The 23309-nt window shown below is 38.9% G+C and overlaps 1 protein-coding gene across 1 annotated transcript in view; it reads right to left on the bottom strand.

Annotated features, from left to right (window-relative positions):
• The window catches only part of TMC3 (transmembrane channel like 3), a 44408-nt gene that overhangs the window by 16493 nt on the left and 4606 nt on the right, over nucleotides 1-23309 (bottom strand). Inside the window, exon 2 of the mRNA XM_087972862.1 lies at nucleotides 2672-2815. Coding sequence (XP_087828988.1) covers nucleotides 2672-2815 — 144 coding nt within the window. The remainder of the gene's footprint in view (nucleotides 1-2671; nucleotides 2816-23309) is intronic.

Below are 23309 nucleotides of genomic sequence, written 5' to 3' on the forward strand. Positions count from 1 at the left end.
CAAGACGGTGCAGCGGCGGTCTGCAATGGCCGCCACAAAGAAGCTGGCAGCCGGGTAAGAATGCGCAGGAGGAAGTGGAGAAAGCTTTTGAAAAGAGAAAGTTTTTCTTGGTCCCCGGGACTCTAAGATATATTTAACAAAACTCCTGGAAATTATGGCTTTCTGAATGATACCTTCTAGAAGAGAAAATAAGCGGCAGCTTGGTGGTGCTGAAAGGAAAGTTTACTCTCCTTCTCTACGGATTTAACAAGTGGATATTAAGAAACCTATTTTTTTTAGGTAAAAACTGGCTTTAAGTGATAAGTGAGAAGGGAGAGGACTAAAAAAAATATTTGTGTGCTAAGACTGTTGGAGGAGATGCCTTAAGGATTTGAAGATTGAAATATATTGCAATAAGACTTTAAGAAACAGATTTGTACTTTCTTTTCTTCTGATTGATACTACCCCAGGAAGAGAAAGTGAGAACTTTGCCTTGGCTTGGACTGATTGATAACTTTGGGACTGTTTTTTTTTTTTTTGAAATATCTTGGTTGTTGTAGGAAGAAAGAAGGGGAAAAGAAAAGAGAAGAAAAGATTTATAATGGCTTTTTCTGTTGAGGAACTGAGAAAAGAATATGAGCAAACAAAAAAAATGGTGGAGATGCTGTGAGGGAAGCCTTCCTTTTCTTAGAAATGGCGCTTGCTAACTATCAACAAACATTACAGCAGATGAAGACAGCAGAAGAAGAAGAAGGAGAGGAAGAAGCCATCTTTAATGAATTTCAGAATTTAACCAAGAAAGAAGGAAGAGGGAAAGGAAGAGAAATGAAGGACTTAAGATCTAAAAAAACATTTAAGAAGGGGAAAAATAAGGTGCAAAATCAACATAATGATAGTAAACAAAAGGAAAAGGAACACAACAGAGAAGGGAAGCCAGTAAGGCAGAGGCTAGAAGAAGGGGGGTAGAAAGGTTTGGTGGGGGAAGAAAGGAAGGAAAATGGTGGAGAAAAGCTACAAAGTTTTGAAATTAGATGGGAAAAAAGGAATCTTTTTAGGGATAAAGGGTAAAGTATAAATTCTTTAAAAAGGTTTTGCAAGGTACATAAGATGATATTGTAGCATTGTATTAGAAATAGAAAATTAAAATGGTTTAAGAGTTGATAAGAGATTAAAATGTTGAAATGTTTAGTAATGATTGATTTTAAATTTAATAATATTAAAGGGAAGGTTTAGAATATTGAGTTTTAATTAAAGAGTTTAATAAGATTATGATATTGATGTTATTATAAAATTTTTATTATAGCATTTGTTTTTGGAAAAGACAATGGGAATGTTACAAGATTCAATATTTAGATTTACTGTTTAACTATGTATTTAATTATTTTGGATTTACTATTTAGATAGAATGTACCAAGCAGAATCGGATTGGGTACTGGGTGTTATTTTAAATGTTAATTTGATTAATTTAGAGGGGAGACAGAAAGGCATCATACTCTGATTAGTGATTTCAGGAGAAATTCTCTCTCTTTTTTATTATAAGGGACAATAAAGAATGGACAAAAGATACAAATGTAATGATTCAAATTAAGATGGATTAATTAAGATAGAATTAAGAAGAGTGAAATGTGTGGAGAAGTTAATATAGAAGACTTAGAATGGTAGATACAATAAGTAATGATATGTAAGATGAGCATGAATATAATTGAAGTTCATGAAGAGAGAGATATCTGGGGCCAAGTTACTTTCCTAAAAGATTTTTTTTGGTTTTTCTTTTATGTTATATGTGTTGTGTGTTTATGTTTTTGGGAGAATTAGTGGTACCTTGCAGAAGTATAGAATGGGAATGATGGTGGTCAAGTCAGAAAGAAATAGATGAAACAATAATAATGAAACTGAATAAGAGTAAAGAGAGGTAAAGAGAAACTGGATAAGAGGTTTTTGTATGCTTTATGGAAATGGTTTAAAATAGAATTAAGGTTTTATCTGACTTGTTAAATTTATAATGGAAAAAGGTTTAAGTATGTAATGGCTAATGATGATTTGATTGTTTTTGAAAAAATTAATAAAACTTGTTTGTTTTTTTTAAAAAAAGAAGGGCATCTCTTTTCTTTCCTTAGGATGGATAGTTGTGTACAATGGAAGTAGAAGAAAGAAAGAAAGAGAGGGGGAGAGAGAAAGAGAGGGAGAGACAGAGGGAGAAGAGTTTAAGGTAAAAGAAATAGCAAAAACAGAAGAAAAGAGAAGGTGCTAGAGAAAGATAGCATCCTAGGACATAGAGACCCAGATTCAAGTCCCCACTCAGCCACAGAAAGTCCCTTGGTGACTATGGGCCAAACCTTCCATCTCAGCCCAAAAGCCAGTGTGGTACAAGGGTGAAACTATTGGAGTGGGGAGACCCAAGTTCTAATCCTCCTTCAGCCATTGAAGCCATTGAAGCTGCCTGGAGGACTTAAGATCAGCCATTTTCTTTCAGCCTCATTGTTGATGAGGGAAAGAGTAGGCAAAAAGAGAGTACAATATAAGCTACCTTGTATTTCTGGAGAAAAGGTTGGCTATAAATATGACAGATAAATAACCTGCAGTTCAGATACCTTTTTCTCCAAGGAGATGCAATCACTGAATGTGACCATTGGCTTTGCAACCTTAATACAACTGTTTCACACCAATCATTCTCCACAAGTGACCCCATTACCTCAATGCTCTGAGTTTTTGTCTCATGGGCCATGGCCTGCAACAAATGTTGGCCATAATTTCCTTCTGAAATTGTATGTTCTGGAAGATCTGTTCCGGGTCATTGCTGTCGACTTTCTCATCCCCATTATCTTCATCCGAGTTGCTAAAAATAGCCGGACCCCACAAGAAACACACATAACACACACATTATTATCAAGGCTTCTCTCAGAAACAATCACAAAAACACACATTTGCTTATTTCCATCCTTATGATTTTATAAACCCTGTCCACTGTTTTACCCCAAACGGCCATTGGCTTAGGAGGAAGATTTACATATTATTTGCACCAAAAAACGGTCTGGTTTTCCTTCTCTTACATATGTGTGAATCTGTGCCAAGCAAATAATAAACATGGGTGACTGCTCCATCAAACAGACCCAAATACTTGGTTTAACTCTGCTTCAAATTTCAAAGCTGAGAAACTTTCTAGAGCTAATGTCCAATGTCAGCACGGATTTGCTGTATGTTTAATTACAAGGTCTCTCTCTCTGTTGCTACCCATCTGAACTGCATTATCAGATTTTGCCCTCAAGAGCTGTCCATCAATAGTTGTGCTGATGTGGGAATTTGGACAGATGATGTTTGCCATGCCAAGGCAATAGAAAAACAGCACCTGAAGAATTATTTCCCTTGTACCATGTTTCAGCTGTTTGATTGAATAGAACAGAAAATCAATTCCTTACCTGTGAGGTGGTTCAGGATAGGTGTAGATGCTGGCATGTCGCTTCACAGTTTTAGATCTCTTGCACGTTCTTGCATTTTTTGCAGCTGAACTGCCACCTCCAAATGACATCTTAGAACTTTCTGATTTTTTTTAAAGATTTTTTTTAAAAAAGCCACAAGCAGAGTAGCCAAGTTGCAAGAAGGTGTGGAAAGATGATTAGAAACCAGATATAAAGAGAGTTATAAACTTACGGATGTTGAAGTGGACTCTATTTCCATCCCTGCCTGCATCAGACACTCCTAGCTCTGGGAAATATCAGAAAGCTCAGAATACGTTCATGGTCTTAAAGGCACAGCACATCAAAAGCTGTAGTACTGTAGCATTAATGCTGAACTTGCTTCTTCCACATATCCAGGGTTAAAAAAAAAGGAATCTCTTTTGATATAGTAGCTGCAATCCTAAATTATTGTAGCAGAAATCGGCTGACATTAGCTTACTTTATGATATGCATTTAGCCTTAATCAAATAATGGAGCTAGTCCTACCCATGAAACAATCAATTTTGATTATAATTGTTTCAGAACAGAAAGATTACACCAGTATGGATTCACTGGATTACATCAGAGTTTTGTAAACTGGGCAGCTCATTATGGAAACAGATCAAAGTAACCAACTGGATTAGAATTCTTTGTAACCTGCAGGGATTCTTCAATGCACATAGAAAGTTGTTTAAAAACCTACTGGGAGGGATAATATAACACATAATGGAAGACCCTCCAATAAAGCTAGTGAGCTACAAGCAAGCTCTATGCAGATGTTCAACTTTCTTGGAAAACAATTATGCACAAAGTTGGTTTCTTCAACGTGATGTATTGGAAGACTTTTTGTTTTTGATTTTGTGATGTGCACCTCAGAATCTATGTTTGTATCACTTGCACCTTTTTTCTAGACATTCCCTTGGCTAATCTCAAAATCCTCAGGGAAGATTAGTATTTGGATGAGGTTGTACCAGGAATTACCAGAGTTGAAATGGGAAATTGAAAAGGTATCCTGGAAGAAGACAATGACAAACCATATCTCTATTCTTAGGGAAGAAGTTATGTGGAGTCACCAGGATAATAAGCTGAACCCCAAAATACTTTACAATTGAATCCATGTTGTGCAAGTTGGGCTTCCATTATTGTTCTCTTTATTAGTTAGCTTTTCTTTTCTGAAGGAAGCTTCCTTGAGTTTATTTGTTCTTCAGGCAGGTGAGTTTCTTGGAACAGATAATACTTTAAAAAAGCATTCAAATATAGAATTGTAGGTGAGCAGAAGAAAAGATGAAGGAACTCATATTTCCTCTTCCTACTTGTGCCATCATTTCTATGCACTACTGGCTGTGAGTTTTCAGCCACATAAATCAAGAGTTCATGTCCTTTCTGGTACTTTATTTCCTCCTCTCAAAGGCAGAACATTAAGTTCTCACCACTAGATTTGCTGCCAAGTGCTGGTTGCTTCCATGCACGCTCCCAGCTCATCCACCATATTATTATGGATTGAGAAATTTCCCTTCCAATGGCCACAGTTAATTCTATATACATTTAATCAACTGAGATGCAAAGTCTTGAGCATTTTACTTTCCTCACCTTCTTTATGTTCCTCAGTCTGCTCTGTTATTCTTTTACAACCAAATTCAGACTTCTAGAGAACACTGATTAAGTAACATCAAATGCTTGTATAAAAAGCTTAAATTTACACAGTTTGTTCACACGTATTGAGCCAAAGCTTGAGGAAAAAAAAATCAGTCGGCTGGCTTTGCACAACATAAACTAAGCTACAGAGCATGGTTTATAGACATGCTAAACCACAAACACATAAATTGTATGGTGGCTTAGATTGTTGGGCAAATCCACTCAATGTCTTGCTATGTGCTGAAGAGGAAAATCCCCCAGAATGTCCTTCCCAGGTTGGTTGACCATTCCTGTCATTTTTCTTTAATATAAATATATAAAATTCTTGTTTTTGTTTGTTGTGGCACTTCTTGAATCACTTGTTGAATTGAGCTGCTTTACAAATCATTTAAATAAGTAAAGAACAGCTAGCATTTTAAATCTGTCAGACTTCTTTGACTTCCACAGAAGAAATATTGATTTTAAACCTCCAGAACTGAAATATGCCACAAAGAGGGAGGGGGTCAACTTATTTACCAAACACCTGAGGGCAGGACAAGAAACAATGGGTGGAAACTAATCAGAGAGAAGCAACCTGGAACTGAGGAGAAATTTCTCAATAGTGAGAGCATTCAACCCATGGAACAGTTTGCCTTCAAAAGTTGTGGGTGCTTCTTCACTGGAGGTTTTTAAGGAGAGACTGGATAGCCATTTGTCTGGAATGGTGTAGGATTTCCTGCTCAAGCAGAGGGTTGGACTAGAAGACCTCCAAGGTCCCTTCCAGCTGTATTCTAATTAAACTGATTAAACCCACATAAGGCACAGTCCCGTGACTGGATTGTCACTTGCCAGAAATGGTTGTAGGGTCTCCTGCTTAAGCAGGGGGTTGGACTAGATGACCTACAAGGTCCCTTCCAACTGTTATTCTGTTATCCTTAAAGATATTAACAAGCAAAGCACAGACTCTCGTCTAAGAAAACGAAGGGAAGGTCTGAGCACGCCTTGTACTCTTGTATCTGTCCAAATCTTTGGTCCAAATCTTTTTTTTTTTAATCCAGAAATAAAAGAGGATGGAAATTAAAGAATAAATGAATACAGCTGCCTCAGGGAGCGGGAGGGAACGAAGCTCCTCCCACTGCACCTCAGCTGCCGAGGGGGGGGGGAAGGACAGCAACAGTGGAGAGGGCTCTCATTGGCTACGGCTAAAGCACAGGGAGCTCTCTGATTGGCTGGCCTGCCTGGCGCGAAATATAAGAACCCAGGGCTCTCCAGAGCTGAAGCTAAAGAGCGGCGAGAGCTGCTCGGTTTCGCGCGCCTCCTCACGTTTAGCCGAGGGGCATTGCTTTTGTTGGGGGCCCGGAGAGCGTTAAAGCCGTGGCCAGAATCCCCCCAACCAAACAGCGGATGCGAGAGCCTGTTGATTCCTGAGTGTAAGTTGACGCCTGTCTTTGAAGGAAAATTAGCCGTAGTTCATATTCACAGAGTATTTTCTTTGATACCAAGTGTGCGCGCTTGGGCCTAATGCTAGCCAGAGCTTGTTTCCAGAGAGTAAGTTGATCTCTGGGTTAAAGTAAAATTAGCCACGGTTCATATTTGTACAAAAAAAAAAAAAAAAAAAAAAAAGCTAAAGGGATCGATGGTGGTGTGACATAGTGGTAACGGACTAAAAACAGATTCTGCCTCCACCCGTTGTGCACCTGGCTCCCTTGCACATGAACTTTTTATCAATATTAAAGTTGATTTTGCTATTAATATTGTATTTTTAAATGTTTTTGTTACTTGGAGGCTGGTTAGAGTTGCCTCTAACCAGGCAAGAAGGGAGGCAAAGAAATATAATGAATTGTTCATGGTTAACTATCTATTAACTATCTATTAACTATCTATTAACTAGAGCCATTTGCCACAGTCTCTGGCATTTCCATCTGAGGTAATTTAGCCCAGGTGCATTTAAGGAGAAAAGCCACAAAAGGGGGGGAAATTGTGTGGTTTGGTCTATTTTATTTTATTTTGTCAAGCGATTCTAAGATAACAGTATAAACATAATAAACATAATACATGAAATGGATACATATAAGAAAAATAAAAAACAATAGGACAAGGACAGTAGGCACGTTGGTGCGTGGAGAAAAGGCACAAAAAGGGGGGAAATTGTGTGGTTTGGTCTGTTGGTAACCAAGCCGTTTGCCACAGAGTGAATCTCTGGACATTTGGATCCAAAGTCTATTTTATTTGAAAATCTCTACCCCTCCCCCCATGGTAAATGTGTGTGGTTTGATACATAGTTTTAGAGCTTGTTTTCATATAATCAGTTGGCATTTGGCTTTGTGGTGTACTTAACCATTTGCATTTTAATTTTCTGGTTTTTTAAAAAAATATTAGCTGTAGTTTCCTGTAAATATTAATGTTTGAAGATCTAGTATTTATCACTATTCATAAAAGTAATTAATACCTAGGTGGTTTCATTTTAATTGACTGTTCCTTATTTTGTTTATTTTTATGGTTTTGTATCCAGATAATAAGTCAAGATTTTGTTTGAGTTTATTTTAGATGCCATCCATGTTTGTAGTAAGGTGGAAGTAATAATTTCTGCCAATGTAGTGTTAGCTATGATCATTTATTCACAGAGAATAATTTTTTGCAGTGTAGCATAGTCCTCTATATCAGTGATCCCCAACCTTTTTTATGCCGTGGCCCGGTACCGGCATCAGCTGGGCGCCGCCATCTTTTTTTGATGAAAAAGTGCTTCCGGTGAGCTTTCTACCCGGAAAAGCTCACCGGAAGCACTTTTTTACCAAAAAAAGATGGCGGCAACCAGCGGCCCGGTAAGAGTTGTTCCACAGACCGGTACCGGTCCGCGGACCGGTGGTTGGGGACCCCTGCTCTATATGGCCCATGTCCTTCTGAGGTTCTCTCTCCTCATCTGGTTCTCTTTTCCGGTCCCTGAGGGGTGAGGGTGGGGGGTAATTTCTGAACAAATGTTGGTAAAGGCCTGTTAATTAAGTTGTTTTAAGTTGTTAATCAAGTTGTTTTAAATGTTCTAATAACATTTATTTTTGTTTTGCGGGTATAAAATAAGTTATAGAAAGTTCACAGTAATATTGCTACAGAATGTTTTTCTTAATATCTCTTTAATTTCAAAGGAATCAACGGCTACGGAATCCTGTTGACAACATCAGTCAATCACGAAGTTTCATCCATAATAAGACACATGGGTTTAGTACTATTTTTCCTTGAAGTTTTTACTAAAACATTCTTGATGAAATGTAATGTCTCATTTGTTGATAAAATCTGGTTTTATGATGAATGACAAATGTATTTGAATACATGTTTGCAAATATGTTAAACAGTACTGCAGGGTTTACCGTTGGCTGAGTGTGTGAAGTTTCATTTGCACCTGCGCAGGAGCTAAATTATGTGTGCGAAACCGCCACCACCACTGTGCTGCCACCACTGTGCCATCACCATTGTACCGCTGCTCTGTCGCTGCGCCGTTGCCATTCTTCCGCCACCTGTCTATTGAGTCTTTTGGGGACTGCTGCAGTACAATACCTGTTCATACAAGGTATACCGCTTTTATGTGTGACTCATACTAGAAAGGAGATTCCATGGCTCAGCTGGTTCTCTCTTCCAGTCCCTGAGAAATCACTGACTGGGACACCCACTGGGGGGACATGAGGTGTTTCTCCTCGATGACCCTTTCAGTACCAAGAAAGGAGAATATTAGCATTGAAAAGAGAGGCCCTTGGTGCTCTCTGAGCTTGGTGGTTTTCTTGCAGATGTTTTATTACCCAAAATAGGTAATATAAACTATGCTAGTAAGGAATGTAGTTTACACCCAGTTTATATTCTAATTTCTTGCCCAGTCAGTGTTGGTTGGGATGCTCTAAAAGGTATTTTTTGTACTACTATTCCCATTAACTTCTTTGGCACTTTTGGATTGCAGTATTGTATACTTGACTGTTGATCTGTTATATTTAAGTTAAACTATGCTAATCTCATTGCTTTAATTACTTTAGCTGTGGCTTCCATTCTCTCAGATCACAAACCAGTTTCATTGGCCTGGCTCTTTAGAAGCACCAGCACACCAGTTTTAATGTTCTATGCAAGTGTTTTGCACCAGATTGGGAGTCCTTCATGGCCTCACCGATTTTTCGCCACAGCTTGTAATTGCATGAAGAGCTAAACCATTTCTTGGGCCTTAACATGCCATTGCCCTTTTCCAAACTATGAGAAATTGTGTTAATCTTAATTTTACTTTTTCTTTTCTAGTTTCTCCCTTGTATAGATATTGGTTTTTGAATAGGTGTGTTTTAAGGAATAATGACAGTTGATGCTTTTCTGCTTTTTTTAGCATTGGTTTCCCTACAAGTGTCAGCTTGTATTTTGTTAATATCTCTTGGTTTGTGTTTCGGTGTATTTATTTAGTGCTTGGTTAGGATGGTTTGGTTGGACTCTGGATAGTGTTTGCTATATATTCTGCTTTTTTGGGAGGGTAGGATGTTCTATGTGTGGCTACCTTGTAGCTTTGTGCTGAATAAATAGTAGCTGTTGCTTTTTGCTTTGTTTTAATGTGATGATTCCATGGTTAGACAGCTTTTAAAAAGTTGAGGTTGCATGTGGATTTGTGCACTTTGTCATTTTCTTCCTCATAATACACCTATTAACCATGCCTAGACAAGCTGAAGCCTGTGCCCGATGAACAGGAACAAGGTAAATCAAGGTAAATCAAGTTAAATGTTTCATTTAAGCTGAAATAAATTTGAAACCTCCTATGAATTAACTATGGCCATGGTTTGTAGGAAATAAATACAAATATGCTCAAGTGTTCTGATTCAAGGCAACTTTCTTCTAATTTGTTTTTCTAGCCTTTATGGCCCCACAAATCCTACAACAGTTACATTTCTATTGGTTATGAACAATGTTGTAACCCTTATTATTGTCCATCTTTTTTAAGTAGAAGAATATAGTGGTGAGCCTTGAAATAAATTTTGCTGTGGCTAGCAGTTTTAAAAAACTGAACCAGTTTTGGGCTTGCTGTATTTTTAGAATACAAAACTGAATTTGTAGAATTAAAAAAAAATGCCCAGGGATGATGGGAGATGTTACCTTCATCTTTTCCACATCAGATCATAGATGGAAACTCTTATTCATTAATTTTAATTTTAAACTGATATTGTCTGTCTTCTCCCAGCAGAAGAAATTATTCAGCTGATGTCCATTCTGCCTGTGACATCATTTAAGAATAGCGACATGTGTTACATCTTTGTCCATTTAATTCAGTTCTTTTAGTGCTGATGTTGTGTTTTACTATTTTATAACTATGTAATTACTTATTTTTTGTTTTACATTTTTAGTAATGTTGTTGATTGGATTTTGTTGTAAATCATTGAAGGATGGCTATCCCAGAAGTATGAAATATAAAAATATGTGAAATAAAGACTTGCTGTTAGAAATAAACTGCTCTGTCTCCTTGATGATGTTAGTAAAGGTATGGCAAAGAATTTGGCTCTGTCCAGCTGCCATTGGCTACTGTTGAATACCTTCTCTCCAATGATTTTGGCTTTTCCTGTGTCCAGAAATATACCAGCTGATAGGCCACTGGCAGAAACAGAAGTGAGCTCACTGTTGCTGTGCTTTACCTTGCACCATCTGCTGCTCTACCAGTGTGCCAGCCAAATTATCTTTAAGCATGAAAATAGGTTTCTAGAAGACCAGTGTTCAGAAATATCCTGAAGAATAATTTATCAGCATGAAGCATATCCACACCAATAATCTTGTCACTTGAACAGTTTTAAAGGTTGCTTCAGCTTTTTTCCCAAGAACCCACTTGTTCAAGATCATTCAACCATTAAAGTTACTTGGTTTATTTCTTGCTGGCAGGTAATCCTAGATGGGAGGGAAATCCAGACAAGGAATTCACCAACTGTTGCCTTTAAGTTATCCTACATTAAAATGTGGATAATAACAAATCTTCTTACTGATGCAGAATACAGTTTGGATTGGTGCAAATTATGTTCATAGACATTTCTGGTGACACAAGAACTGAAGCAATATGCATTTATACAGCTGTGACGAAGCATGCAATAGTGCTCGCCACTGTCCCCATGTCCAATATTACTTGGGCTATTTTTTGCCTAAGTTTTTGACTTACGCATGAGCAATATTCACAAGCAACAAATCAAAATACCAGGTGTCCAGAGAATGTAACATTCCTGACTTCCACTGACAAGTAGCTTCTTTTTTAGGCAATCATGGACCTGCCAACAATTAGTTAAATAAATTGTTTTGAATGTAGGTATCTATGGCCAATCACTCAGTACCATTATCTTCTCTTACAACTCCCACACAATTTACTATTGCCTACACAGAAGAGGCTACAAGCAATAAGGCTCTTCTTCATTCTCTGAAGAGAACAGACACTGCAAACTTGAAAATTCATCAGGCAGTTTACACACTTCAATATCAATTAGTTTGTTCAATTTGCACAATGACTTGAAAAGTGTGCATATGAATGTAAGAAGTGTGCTATCAACTAAGGTCTTACCAACTAAACCAAATGTAGAGCTAGAAGAAAGCAGGAGTTGGGAAAATGGTTATATTTCATTGCTTTTTCTTTTGGTGAGTGGGGCTGGAGATTCTGGGTTAGGAAAGTACCATGTCCAATTTTCAGGGATCGTATATTAGGTTGTGCCTAAATAGTTAACTTACCCATAATGTACTCAGTTAACCCATTTTACATCATTATGCAATACACCACCACAAAGCAGGTTCACACAATAAGCTAAAACAATGGTTGTTCTCAAAGTGCTTTTTTGAAAGGAAACTGGACATACATTTCCCTTTCCATATGATTTGTTAAGCTAAATAACCAGGGAGAGAAAATACAGCAAATAAAGATGGACCTCAATTTACAACAGTTCATTTAGTGACCCTTTGAAGTTATAGCTTCAGAGAAAATGTGAGTTCTTGTTTTTTCACTTATGACAATCGCAGCATCCCTATGATCAGACCAGGGGTCTTCAAACGTGACAGCTTTAAGACTTGTGGACTTCAACTCCCAGAATTCCTCCTCCAGTCATGTTAGCTCAGGAATTCTGGGAGTTGAAGTCCACAAGTCTTAAACTTGCCAAGTTTGAAGACCCTTGGATCAGATGATCAAAATTCAGATGCTTGGCAACTAACTCATTTATGATGGTTGCTGTATCTCGGGGTCATGTGATCAGTTTTTGTAAACTGACAAGCAAAACCAATGGGGGAGGCAGATTTACTGTTACTAACTTAACAACTCTGGCATGAAAGGTTGTAAAATGAGACAAAACCACAATGTCTCACTTAGCAACAGAAATGGGCTAACTTGTGACTGTAAGTCAAGGACTATTTGTAATTGCCCTATGAGAAGGATGCCCAAAGAGCTGTCTGTGTCCCGCCCCGCTTTGGGAGGGGATGTTATGTTGTTCAGGTTGTGTATTCCTACACTACCTGCAAACTTGGGTTTTTTCCAGCCTATATTTTTCTATATTTTAAACTGCTGACTTTTGTTATAAATCTCTCCCAAAAGTGCTTTTTCAAAAGGCAGCTGGACTTTGTTGTTTTGTTTTTCCTTAAAGACATTTTGCTTCTCATCCAAGAAACTTCTTTTTTTATAAATTTTTATTGGTTTTTAAGACAAACGTAAACAAACAAAACATAAAAACATCAAGCCATCTTCCATATATATACATACAGTGTGCCGGTTGGTTTACAAATTGTTTTGTGCTTCCATTTCGTAGTCTTCAATTACAATTACATTGTATACACTCTCATATTTTCAATCAAATATTAAATATATTAATATCATTATTAATCATTTGACTATACTTTTATTCATTCATGTTTTACGAAATAATCATATTTTACTTAATTTGTTTTATGACGGTTCATATTATCATCCCAAATCTATCCTAGAATCATTTTGTAGATATAATAAGAAAAGAATACATCTTTATATATTTATTATTTTCTAAGTCCACATATTTCATTATTATATTTTATTGTCTAACCATTGACAGAAAAGATCCAAATTTTATAAAATTGTTTATCCTCTTCTCTAATTTCAAATGTCAATTTACTCATTTCAGCGCATTCCAATATTTTCTTCATGATTTCCTCCTGTGATGGTGTTTTCTCATTTTTCCAGTTTTTAGTAAATACAATCCTAGCCGCTGTTAATACATTTACAATCAGGTATTTCAAGTCTTTACTATATATTTCAGGTAAAATTCCCAATAAAAATATCTCTGGTTTCAAATCTATATGCTTTTTTGTCATTTTTTCAAACCACGTGTGGATTTTAGTCTAATATTTTTTAACATCCGCACATGTCCACCACATATGGTAATATGAGCCAGGTGTCTGATGACATTTCCAACATTTTTCGGAGTTATTCTTGAACATTCTTGCTATTCTTGTCGGGGGGGAAATGCCACCTGTAAAACATCTTATACAAATTTTCTTTATATGCTGTTGACATTGTCATTTTATAATTTTGAGACCAGAATTTTTGCCATTTCTCTAGATCAATCCCATATCCAAAATTCTTCCCCCAAGCAATCATAGTTTCTTTAACTTGTTCTTCTTCTAGTTTAATTTCTAATAAATATTCATACAATTTTTTAATCACCTTTTCATAAGTACCTGTCAAAATCTTATCGAAGTCAGTCAGTTTATCATAGGAACCTTCTGTTTTAGAGTCTTTATCATACCTTGAATGTATTTGTGCATATGATAACCAATTCATCTTTATACCTTGTTCCTCTAGTTTTTGTATAGATTTAAATTCACCCTTTTCATTCAATATTTCACCATATCTAACTGTTTGTTCCTTTTTGTATATTATAGGATAAGAAAATGCTTCAATAGTCGATAGCCAGACTGGAATTTTCAAATAACATTGTCTTTTAGTCTTCTCCCAGTTTAACCACAGAGACTCCCGTATATAATGTCTTCTAAAATACCCCTGTGTTTTAGTTCCTTTATACCATAGAAAAATCTAATATTTCTCTTTTGCACTTCCAAGGTTAACACAAACAACAGAGGTGATAGTGGGCACCCTTTTCTTGTTCCTTTTCTTATATCAATAGAGTCTGTCAGTTCTCCCTCTATCATTACATTTGCCATTTGCTTATGATATTAGCTTCTATTGCTTGATATATTTTTTTAGCAAAGCCCATCTGTTCCAGCAGTAATAACATGAATCGCCAATTCACCTTCTGCCTTCTGTGTATCTAGAAATATCAAAGCCATTTGTTTTTCAGGATGTGCCTCATAGTATTCCAAAGTGTCCAAGATTACTCTCATATTGTCTTTAATTTGTCTCTTTGGCAGAAATCCATTTTGATCAGCATGGATAAAATTGTTTAAGTATTTTTTAAGACTTTCTGCCAATATTGAAGCAAAAATTTTATAATCTGTGTTTAGTAAGGAAATAGGTCTATAGTTCTTGATTTGTAATGGATCGGCCTCCTCTTTTGGAACAAGTGTAATATAAGCTTCTGACCATGATTTCGGTATCCTCTTCTTTAACATAACTTCATTCATAACTTCTAGCAATGGAAGGTTCAATGATTCTTGCAATGTTTTGTAAAATTCTGCCGGAGGTCCATCTGGGCCTGGTGCCTTTCCATTATTTTGCTTCTTGAGTGCTTCAGTTAACTCCATCATGGTTATATTGATTTCTAACATTGTTTCAATCTCTTTAGGTATCTGGGGTAAATTAGCATTCTGTAAATACTGTTTAACTCTTTCCTCATCAATATTCTCTTGTGTGTATAGTTTCCCATAATAGTCTTGTATGATTTTCTTCTTCTCTTTACTACCATAGCAAACTTGGCCTTGGTCATCTATTAATTGCAATATTTTCCTTGATTCTTTCTCCTTTCTCAATTTATATGCTAACCATCTACCTGGTTTATTTGCATCTTCAAAGTAGTTCTGTTTAGCACCTCTAATTTTCTGTGCTAGTTCTTCTTTTTCTATTAGACCCATTTTATGTTTGATTATATCCATTTTTAACTTAATGTCCTTTTTCTGTGGCATTTTCTGTAGCTCTTTTTCAAGTCTTTTATGCTCATCTTCTAGGGCAGGGGTGGGCAAACTTTTTGGCTCGGGGGCCGCATTGACTTTTAAAATTTGACAGACGGGCCGGGTCAGCACAAGATTTTTTGGGAATCGCCCCCCCCCCCTCTTCTCCTCCTTCCCCTCCCCTCGGAGGCCCCCTGAGTCAGGAGTTGCTACCGCCCGCGCGGCTCCAGTCCCGCGTTGCCTCGGGAAGGGAAAGGCAAAAAGGAAGAGCCGCGGCGGTGCTTTGCAACAGGAGCAGCGGCACTGGAGGCTCAGGCTCAGCGGCTCCTGGTTTTGCCTTTTCCTTTCCAAGGCAACGCGGGACTGGAGCCGCGCTGAGCTGCGCCGGCGGTAGCAACTCCTGACAGCCCCAGCCGGACACCTGAGCGGAGCCTGGGCGGAACTGCCTGTTGCTGCTGCCGGAGCACTGCCGGGTCGCCTCCTCCAAGCAGCCCACCCGCCTGCCGGGCTTCCCCTCTGCCGCGCGGCTCAGGGCCAGGCGCGAGCGCCCGCGAGTTAAAAGGAAGCCGAAAGTTGCTGGGAAGTTGCTCGGGTGCTGGGAGCAGGCTTTTAAAGTGCCGCCCGAGCAAAGTTTAAGAAGCCCGCCCGCCCACCAGGTGGAACCCTTCCTGCTCCTCGGTGGGAAGACGCTCCAGCCTGCAAACTTTGCCTTTGCAAAGTTTAAGCCTGAAGCCCGGAAACCAAGCAACTTCCCAGCAACTTTTGGCTTCCTTTTAACTCGCAGGCGCTCGCGCCTGGCGGAGGGGAAGCCCGGAGCCTCCTCCAAGCAGCCCGCCCGCCCGCCGGGCTTCTCCTCCGCCGCGTGGCTTGGGGCCAGGCGCGAGCACCCACGAGGAAAAAGGAAGCCGCAAGTTGCTGGGAAGTTGCTTGGGTTTCGGGGCTTCCAGGCTTAAACTTTGCACAGGCAAAGTTTGCAGGCGGAGCGTCTTCCCGCCGAGGAGCGGGAAGGGTTCCGCCTGGCGGGCAGGCGGGCTGCTTGGAGGAGGCGACCGGCGGCGCTCGGGTTTCCCCTCCGCTGCGCGGCTCGGGGCCAGGCGCGGCGCCCGCGAGGAAAAAGGAAGCCGAAAGTTGCTGGGAAGTTGCTCGGGTGCTGGGAGCAGGCTTTTAAAGTGCCGCCCGAGCAAAGTTTAAGCAGCCCGCCCACCGGGCGGAACCCTTCCCGCTCCTTGGCGGGAAGACGCTCCAGCCTGCAAACTTTGCCTTTGCAAAGTTTAAGCCTGGAAGCCCCGGGAAAAAAAGGGGGATCGGCGGGGACTCACCTTCGGAGAGGTCGCACTCGAAGGTGATTTCGAACTCCCAGCCAAGGCCTTTGCAAAGTTCTTTTCTTTCCTACCCTGAGAGCGCTCCGCACTGTTTTGCAGCTTTGGGGGCTACACGGCACAGGGCAATACGCCACGCCCAGCGATTTTTTTTCAGGGGCAGGCCGGATTGGACAGACCAATGGGCCGGATGTGGCCCGCGGGCCGTAGTTTGCCCACCCCTGTTCTAGGGCCTTAGAGGCTAGCCTTTTCATAGTATTCCTTTTCCTTGTATAGTCTATTATCAAGCCTCTGGCATATGCCTTCATTGTATCCCATACGTTCTGGATAGATGTGTCTTCTTTTTTGTTTTCTCTAAAAAAAAAAAGGCAGTTCTTTCTCCATCCACTGTGTGAAGTCTTTTTCCTTTAATATAGTATTATTTAACGTCCATCTAGATCTTCTTCTTTGTCCTTTCCATTTAATTGTCATTGGATTGTGATCTGCCCAAGTACTTGTTTCAATATTTATTTCTTGAATGGTAGATATTATTTCTGTTGACATCCATATCATATCTATTCTGGACCATGATAAGTGTCTATTTGAATAGAAGGTGTATTGTTTAGTTTTAGCATTTCTTTCTCTCCATGTATCTTTTAAGTTTATTTCATCTACCATTTTAAAAAAAGATTTAGGGAGGGTCTTTCTGTTTTGCTTTATTGTTTTCTGTGCTGTATAGTCCAGTTTATTGTCTACAATTCCATTAAAATCTCCCATCATAACTATATTAGCATAGTCCAGTTCAATTATTTTCATATGTAATTTTTTATAAAATTCTTCTTGGTTGTCATTCGGGGCATAGATTGCGATCAGGAGTGTTTTCGTATTATTGTCCATTATTTCCACCATTAGTATTCTTCCATCGTCATCAGTATAAATCAATTTCGCTGGGATAACATCTTTAATGTATAAAACCACTCCTCTTTTCTTGCATTGTGTCAAAGAAGTAAATATTTTCCCTAATTTTGGCTGTATCAACAATTGTTCATATTGCTTTTTAATATGTACTTCTTGTAGGCAGATTATATCAAATTTTAATTTCTCTAATTTATGGAAGGTTTTCCTTCTTTTAACAGCTGAGTTAAGTCCATTTATATTAATTGTAATCAAATTTTTCTCTTCTACGGTTATATTTTGTAGTTAGGTTTGATAGCTCTCATAGATCTTGGTTCACGTTGTTCTTTGGCTTCCTCCTTTCCACCTACTGCACCTTCCTCTTTTTCAGACATCATTTGGGAGTCCTCTTGGAATTCAATTAGTGAAATTTCTTTTTCTGCCCCTTCCTCTTTCCCTCTAAAAAATTCTGTGTGAAATGATTCAGCTTTCTCAATTGAGTCAATTCTATATCTCTGTTCTTGCCATGTGAACATTAAACCTTCTGGAATCAGCCATCTATAATTCACCTCTTTTTTAAGTAGCATTTTGGTCAGGAATTGGTATTCTCTTCTCATCTCTCTCACTCTTCTGGGTACTTGTTTCAAGACCACAATCTCCTTGTCTTTTTATTTCAATGTTTTCTCTCTTGCCACTTGCAATGGCTTTCTTTGTAAATCTGATGTGAACTTCTCTTGGTAAGCTATTTCTCATCGCATATCTTGTGAAGACTCGATATACCTCATCTATTCCATCCATCATCTTCTCTTCAGTTATTTCCAAAGCTTCAGCCAATATTTCTATCATTATCTCAGCTAGGTTTTGTCCCTTTTCTTCCTCTATGTTTTGGAATCTAAGATAAAAATTCTGATCTGTCCATCTCCCATCTCAGCATACCACTTTTATCTTGTTCAACTACAGTTAATCTGTTATCAATATCTCCAATCTTCTTGTCTCTTTGTTTCTTCTTCAATTTTTTGGAGTCTCTCATTATACTTCATCATCATTTGTTGAATGTTCTCCACCTTTTCATCGGTTTTCCCTGTTCTTTGTTCGATGTTCTCTGTTCTCTTTTCAGTATTCTCTGTTCTTGTTTGAATATTTTGAATTCCTTGCATAATCATCTTCAGGGTCACTTTTTCTTGTTCTTTTTCTTGCCGTAACATTGTCTGTATTGAACGCTGTCCTCCAGATGGTGGAGAGGAAGAAGTAGAAGTTGAGGAACCAGGGGCTGTTAGTTTCCTACTCATTTCGAGCAATTCAAAATCTTCAGGTTCTTCTAGACCAGTGACCTTTTTTACGCCGCGGCCCGGTACCAGCATCAGCTGGGCGCCGTGGCCCGGTACCGGTATCAGCTGGGCGCCACCATCTTTTTTTGATGAAAAAGTGCTTCCGGTGAGCTTTCTACCCGGAAAAGCTCACCGGAAGCGCTGGCGCCGCCATCTTTTTTTTGATGAGCGTGCTTCCGGTGAGCTTTCTACCCGGAAAAGCTCACCGGAAGCACTTTTTCATCAAAACAAGATGGCGGCGCCCAGCAAGCCAGCGGCCCGGTAGGACTTGTTCCACGGACCGGTACCGGTCCGCGGACCGGTGGTTGGGGACCACTGTTCTAGACCTTAATCCAATTGTGAAATAACCATTTACAATTCCAAATAAAAATAGTAGGAAAAAAGAAGCCAAATAGTAGTAGTAGTAGTAGTAGTAGTAATAATAATAATAATAATAGTAATAATAGTAATAATAGTAATAATTTTTAAAAAGGAAAAAAATTTCTTCAGGTTCTTGTATACCTTAATCCAATCGATAGGTTAGATAGCAGTAAAAATTCAAAAATGGAGGAAAAGACCATAAACACACACAAAAAAGAAAAAGTTGTAAAATCCTAAAAAAGGTGGAAAAATGAAAAATAAAAAGCTAAAAAAGAGAAAGGAAAAATTATTCAGGTTCTTCAACACCTTAATCCAGTTAAGAGGTCTCAGATATAAAAGGATGCATAAGAAAAAAAAGAAGGCCAGAAAAATAGAGAAAAAAAACCCAATATGGAAGGTAGATGGAAAGACAAAAATACCAGGGAGGGAGAGAGAAAAAAAGAAAAAAGACTACTCCCTTAAAAAGAAAAGGAAGGAAATCATTAATACGAAAGCTTTTCCTTTAAAATAAAAAGCAAACGTAGAAATTTAACTTCCAAAGACAAGAAAAACAAAAAAAAACAAAGACAAGTTCCAAAGGGCCAAAAATCCAAATAGCTATTACAAAAAGTAAACTGATGAGGAGGGGTAGCGCAACTTAGAAAAAATAAAAAGAGCACACTGCACTTTGTTTAATTATCCAAGGCTCTTGTTTTTACTCTCTTTTCCAGAGACTTATCACCTTTTCTTTTCCTATAAGCTTCAACACCAGACTCCAGCTGTTGATAGAAACCCAGAAGAGCACCTGCAATAATACTCTCCCATGCTCTTCCCTCTATCTTATCAAACAGGCAATGTCCTTGAAAAGAAGTCTCAGTTCTTTCTCAGCTTTGTCTGGTCAAGAAAAGGAAATAGAATATTTCCAAGCCTCTAGTTGGCAGTTTTACAAAGTTTCTTTGTTTTCACTTTCCCCCTCCTTTTCCAAACAAAATATAATAAAAATTAATTAAAAAGGGAAAAAGATATTTAAAAAGATGACTAAAAGGGAGTCTCTAGCCTAGAATATTATAAAGTCAAAAAGGAGAGAAAGAATAGGTGAAAAAAGAGAAAAGAAAAAAACAGTCCAGTTTCAAAATATAAAATCATGTGTAGAAAATCCAGCAATGAGAAAAAAAATAAAAATATAACTTTGACATTCCTGTTTAAAATCATCGCTTAGTCACTTCTGTCAAAACTTTTACAGATTCTTTCTTTTCCTTAAGGTGTCCTTTCAAATCTTAAAATAAAGAAAAAATTCTCACTAAACCGGCACACTTTCTCTTTCCATTCTCTTCCGTTTCGGAGCTGTCCCAACTTCAGCAGCTTTAATGGCTGCCTCTTTGCCACTGGCAAAAGGAGCTTCTCCTGGATCTACCAGGGACTTTGTGGTATCCCTGGGATCGACAGGATGCGCTCTTTACATTCACCGTCTCTTTGGGATGGTTTAGATCCGATTGGACCGTCCAGGAGCAAAGATATCGGCAGCGATCTCAGACCTCCAAGATCGCATGCCGTATCGTCGCGACACCAGCTCCGCCCTCCCCCATCCAAGAAACTTCTTCAGCTCTTCTTGGATGAGAAGTGACATCTTCAAGGAAAAACAAAACAAAACAAAATTCAGTTGCCTTTAAAAAAAAAACACTTTGGGGACAACCATGACCTGGATGACTGAAGACTCTCCATAGACATAAATCTCTGTTTCATCACATGGAACAAACAATTAGAATGGATTACAATGGTGTAAATTAAGAATTCTTCCAAGGCAAACTAAATTAAATGAGTCTGCCTGAGAAATACCCTCCTAAACCTACTTCAACTTTTGTTTGCAAATGAAGCTATTTGTTCAGTGCACACCCCTCCATCACTATCTTATGAGATCCTCTGGCCCCCCAATATCCTTAGGCCACAGAGGAGTTTCAAGCCACAATCAAGACAACAGTCACAGATCTTTCAGCATAGAAATATCTATCATAAGGCTTATCTCTTATTTTCTAGCCTGACTACCTGTCAGGCTAGGACTTAAAGGCTACACTGTAGACTCTCCTCTTACATGCAGTCAAAGGGAGAGGCTAAAATCTGCAAATAACCAGCACCCTCGGTTTTTCCTGGCACAACTTTTAGAGGTGACTTTTTTTTTAAGTTCAGGGAGAAAAAGTTTCAGCAAGATTTTCTCCTTGCTCGCTTGCTTCCTCTACATTTCAGCCTGAAATCAAGGCAAGGTTTTTAAAAGGAATATTCATTGGAGGACAGGGAGAGTTTAGTTTTGGCACCTTATTAGGGTAGAAGGGGAAGGAAGATCAAAATGTCTGTCTTGTTTTTAATTGCCCACTGTAACCACCTAGCCAAAAAGGCGTTAAGAGTTGTTAACCTAATCCTATGTAGCTTCTTCTCTGGTAATATCACACTACTAACTAGAGCATACAAAACATTTGCTAGACCAATACTTGAATACAGTTCATCGGTCTGGAACCCGCATTATGTCTCTGATATTAACACAGTTGAGAAAGTCCAGAAATATTTCACAAGAAGAGTTCTCCACTCCTCTACTCGTTGTAGAATACCTTATGCCACCAGACTTGAAATTCTAGACCTAGGAAACCTTGAATTACGCCATCTTCGTTCTGATCTAAGTATGGTATATAAAATCATACATTGCAATGTCCTACCTGTCAATGAATACTTCAGCTTCAGCCATAACAACACAAGAGCACACGATAGATACAAACTCAAGGTTAACCGCACCAAAGTTGATTGCAGGAAATACGACTTCAGCAACAGAGTGGTCAATGTCTGGAATACTCTACCTGACTCTGTGGTTTCTTCCCCAAACCCCAAAAACTTTAACCTTAGACTGTCTACTATTGACCTCACCCCTTTCCTAAGAGGTCTTAGGGGGCGTGCATAAGCGCACCAATCCTGCCTTTCCTATTGTCTCTTTTATTTTTCTTATATACACTCATTTCATGTATTCATAACTATGTATATACTTATACCTATTATCTTGTAAGCGATTGACAAATCAAATAAATAAATAAAATAAAAATGTGGGAGGGGACTTTAAAGAAGGGAAAGGTTTCGGAAGTTGCCTTTAGGGCAAGGGTCCCCTTCCCAAAACCTAGAGAGGCAGGAGCGGGATTTTTCTAAAAGCAGTTTCGCTCAATTACTTTGGAGCTAACCTGAATCACTACCAACCAGATGCAGGATGCTTTCATGATCAGACAGAACAAGTACTGATGTGGGGGGTGGGTGGGTGGGCAGCAAGAGATAGAATTCAGGAAAATCTCTGCTTAGCGCTCATTGCATTATTGTTAGAGATAACAATCACAACTTTCTTCAAAGCTCAAGTGCAATACATCTCAATGGACACTATGTACACACAGTTTCCATCCATTAAATGTGGAGAAATGTACACGAATAAGCTCTTAGCAATGCTGGGATTTTAAGGGCCATCTGGCAAAACACGCACAGATATCAATTATAAAAGATAAGAATTTGCTTATATCCCATATGGAAGGCTTTGGAGAAAGGAGGTTGAGTGTGTTATTGCCATAATGGATATTTGCCAGTCCTCTGAGTCTGTCAGTTCATCACCCTTTGGGAAACTATCACTATCCTTATGCAACTCTCAAGCTCACAGCACAGGTTTGCATGCTGAAAATCATCAATACTGTCCAAAAGCATCTCTCAGGAGATGCTGATCTATCTACTCATGCCTATATGGCAAGTCGCTAAATGGAAACCGACAGCTTTTCAGTAAAGTATTTCCAGGCTGCCCATTCACTGTTCCTGAACAAATTGCAGCATAAAGATTTTCTGTTCCAATTGAGCCAGGTTTGAGTCACAAGAAATTCCTGAGCATTAGTGTATGCTCTGCTATCCCTAGCTAGTCATAGAATATAGAATAATAGAGTTGGAAGGGAAATTGTAGGTCAGTGACCCTCAACCTTTTGGGCACCAGGGACTGGTTCCATGGAGAGAGGTTTTTCTGTGGACTGGAGGGAATGTGGTTTCATGTGCTGCCTGCATCCCATCGACGGGGCTTTGCTTGTTTGCACAGCCCAGTTTCTGGCATACTATAGACCAGTGCCTGTCCACGGACTGGGGGTTGGGCACCCCTGCTCTATACCATTACAGACAAATGGCTGCCCAGTCTCTTCTTGAAAACCTCCAGTGATGGAGCACCCACAACTTCCAAAGGTAAGCTGCTCCACTGATTAAGTGTTCTCACTGTCGGGAAATTTATCCCTAATGGTTGGATCTCTCTTTAATGATCTTCCACCCATTGCTTCTTGTTCTCTCTTCAGGTGCTTTTGAGGCTACGTTGA

This window comes from Notechis scutatus, chromosome 11 (assembly GCF_049901735.1).
Source record: "Notechis scutatus isolate UNSWTSFEM ecotype Mainland chromosome 11, rNotScu1.2, whole genome shotgun sequence".
NCBI lineage: Eukaryota > Metazoa > Chordata > Lepidosauria > Squamata > Elapidae > Notechis > Notechis scutatus.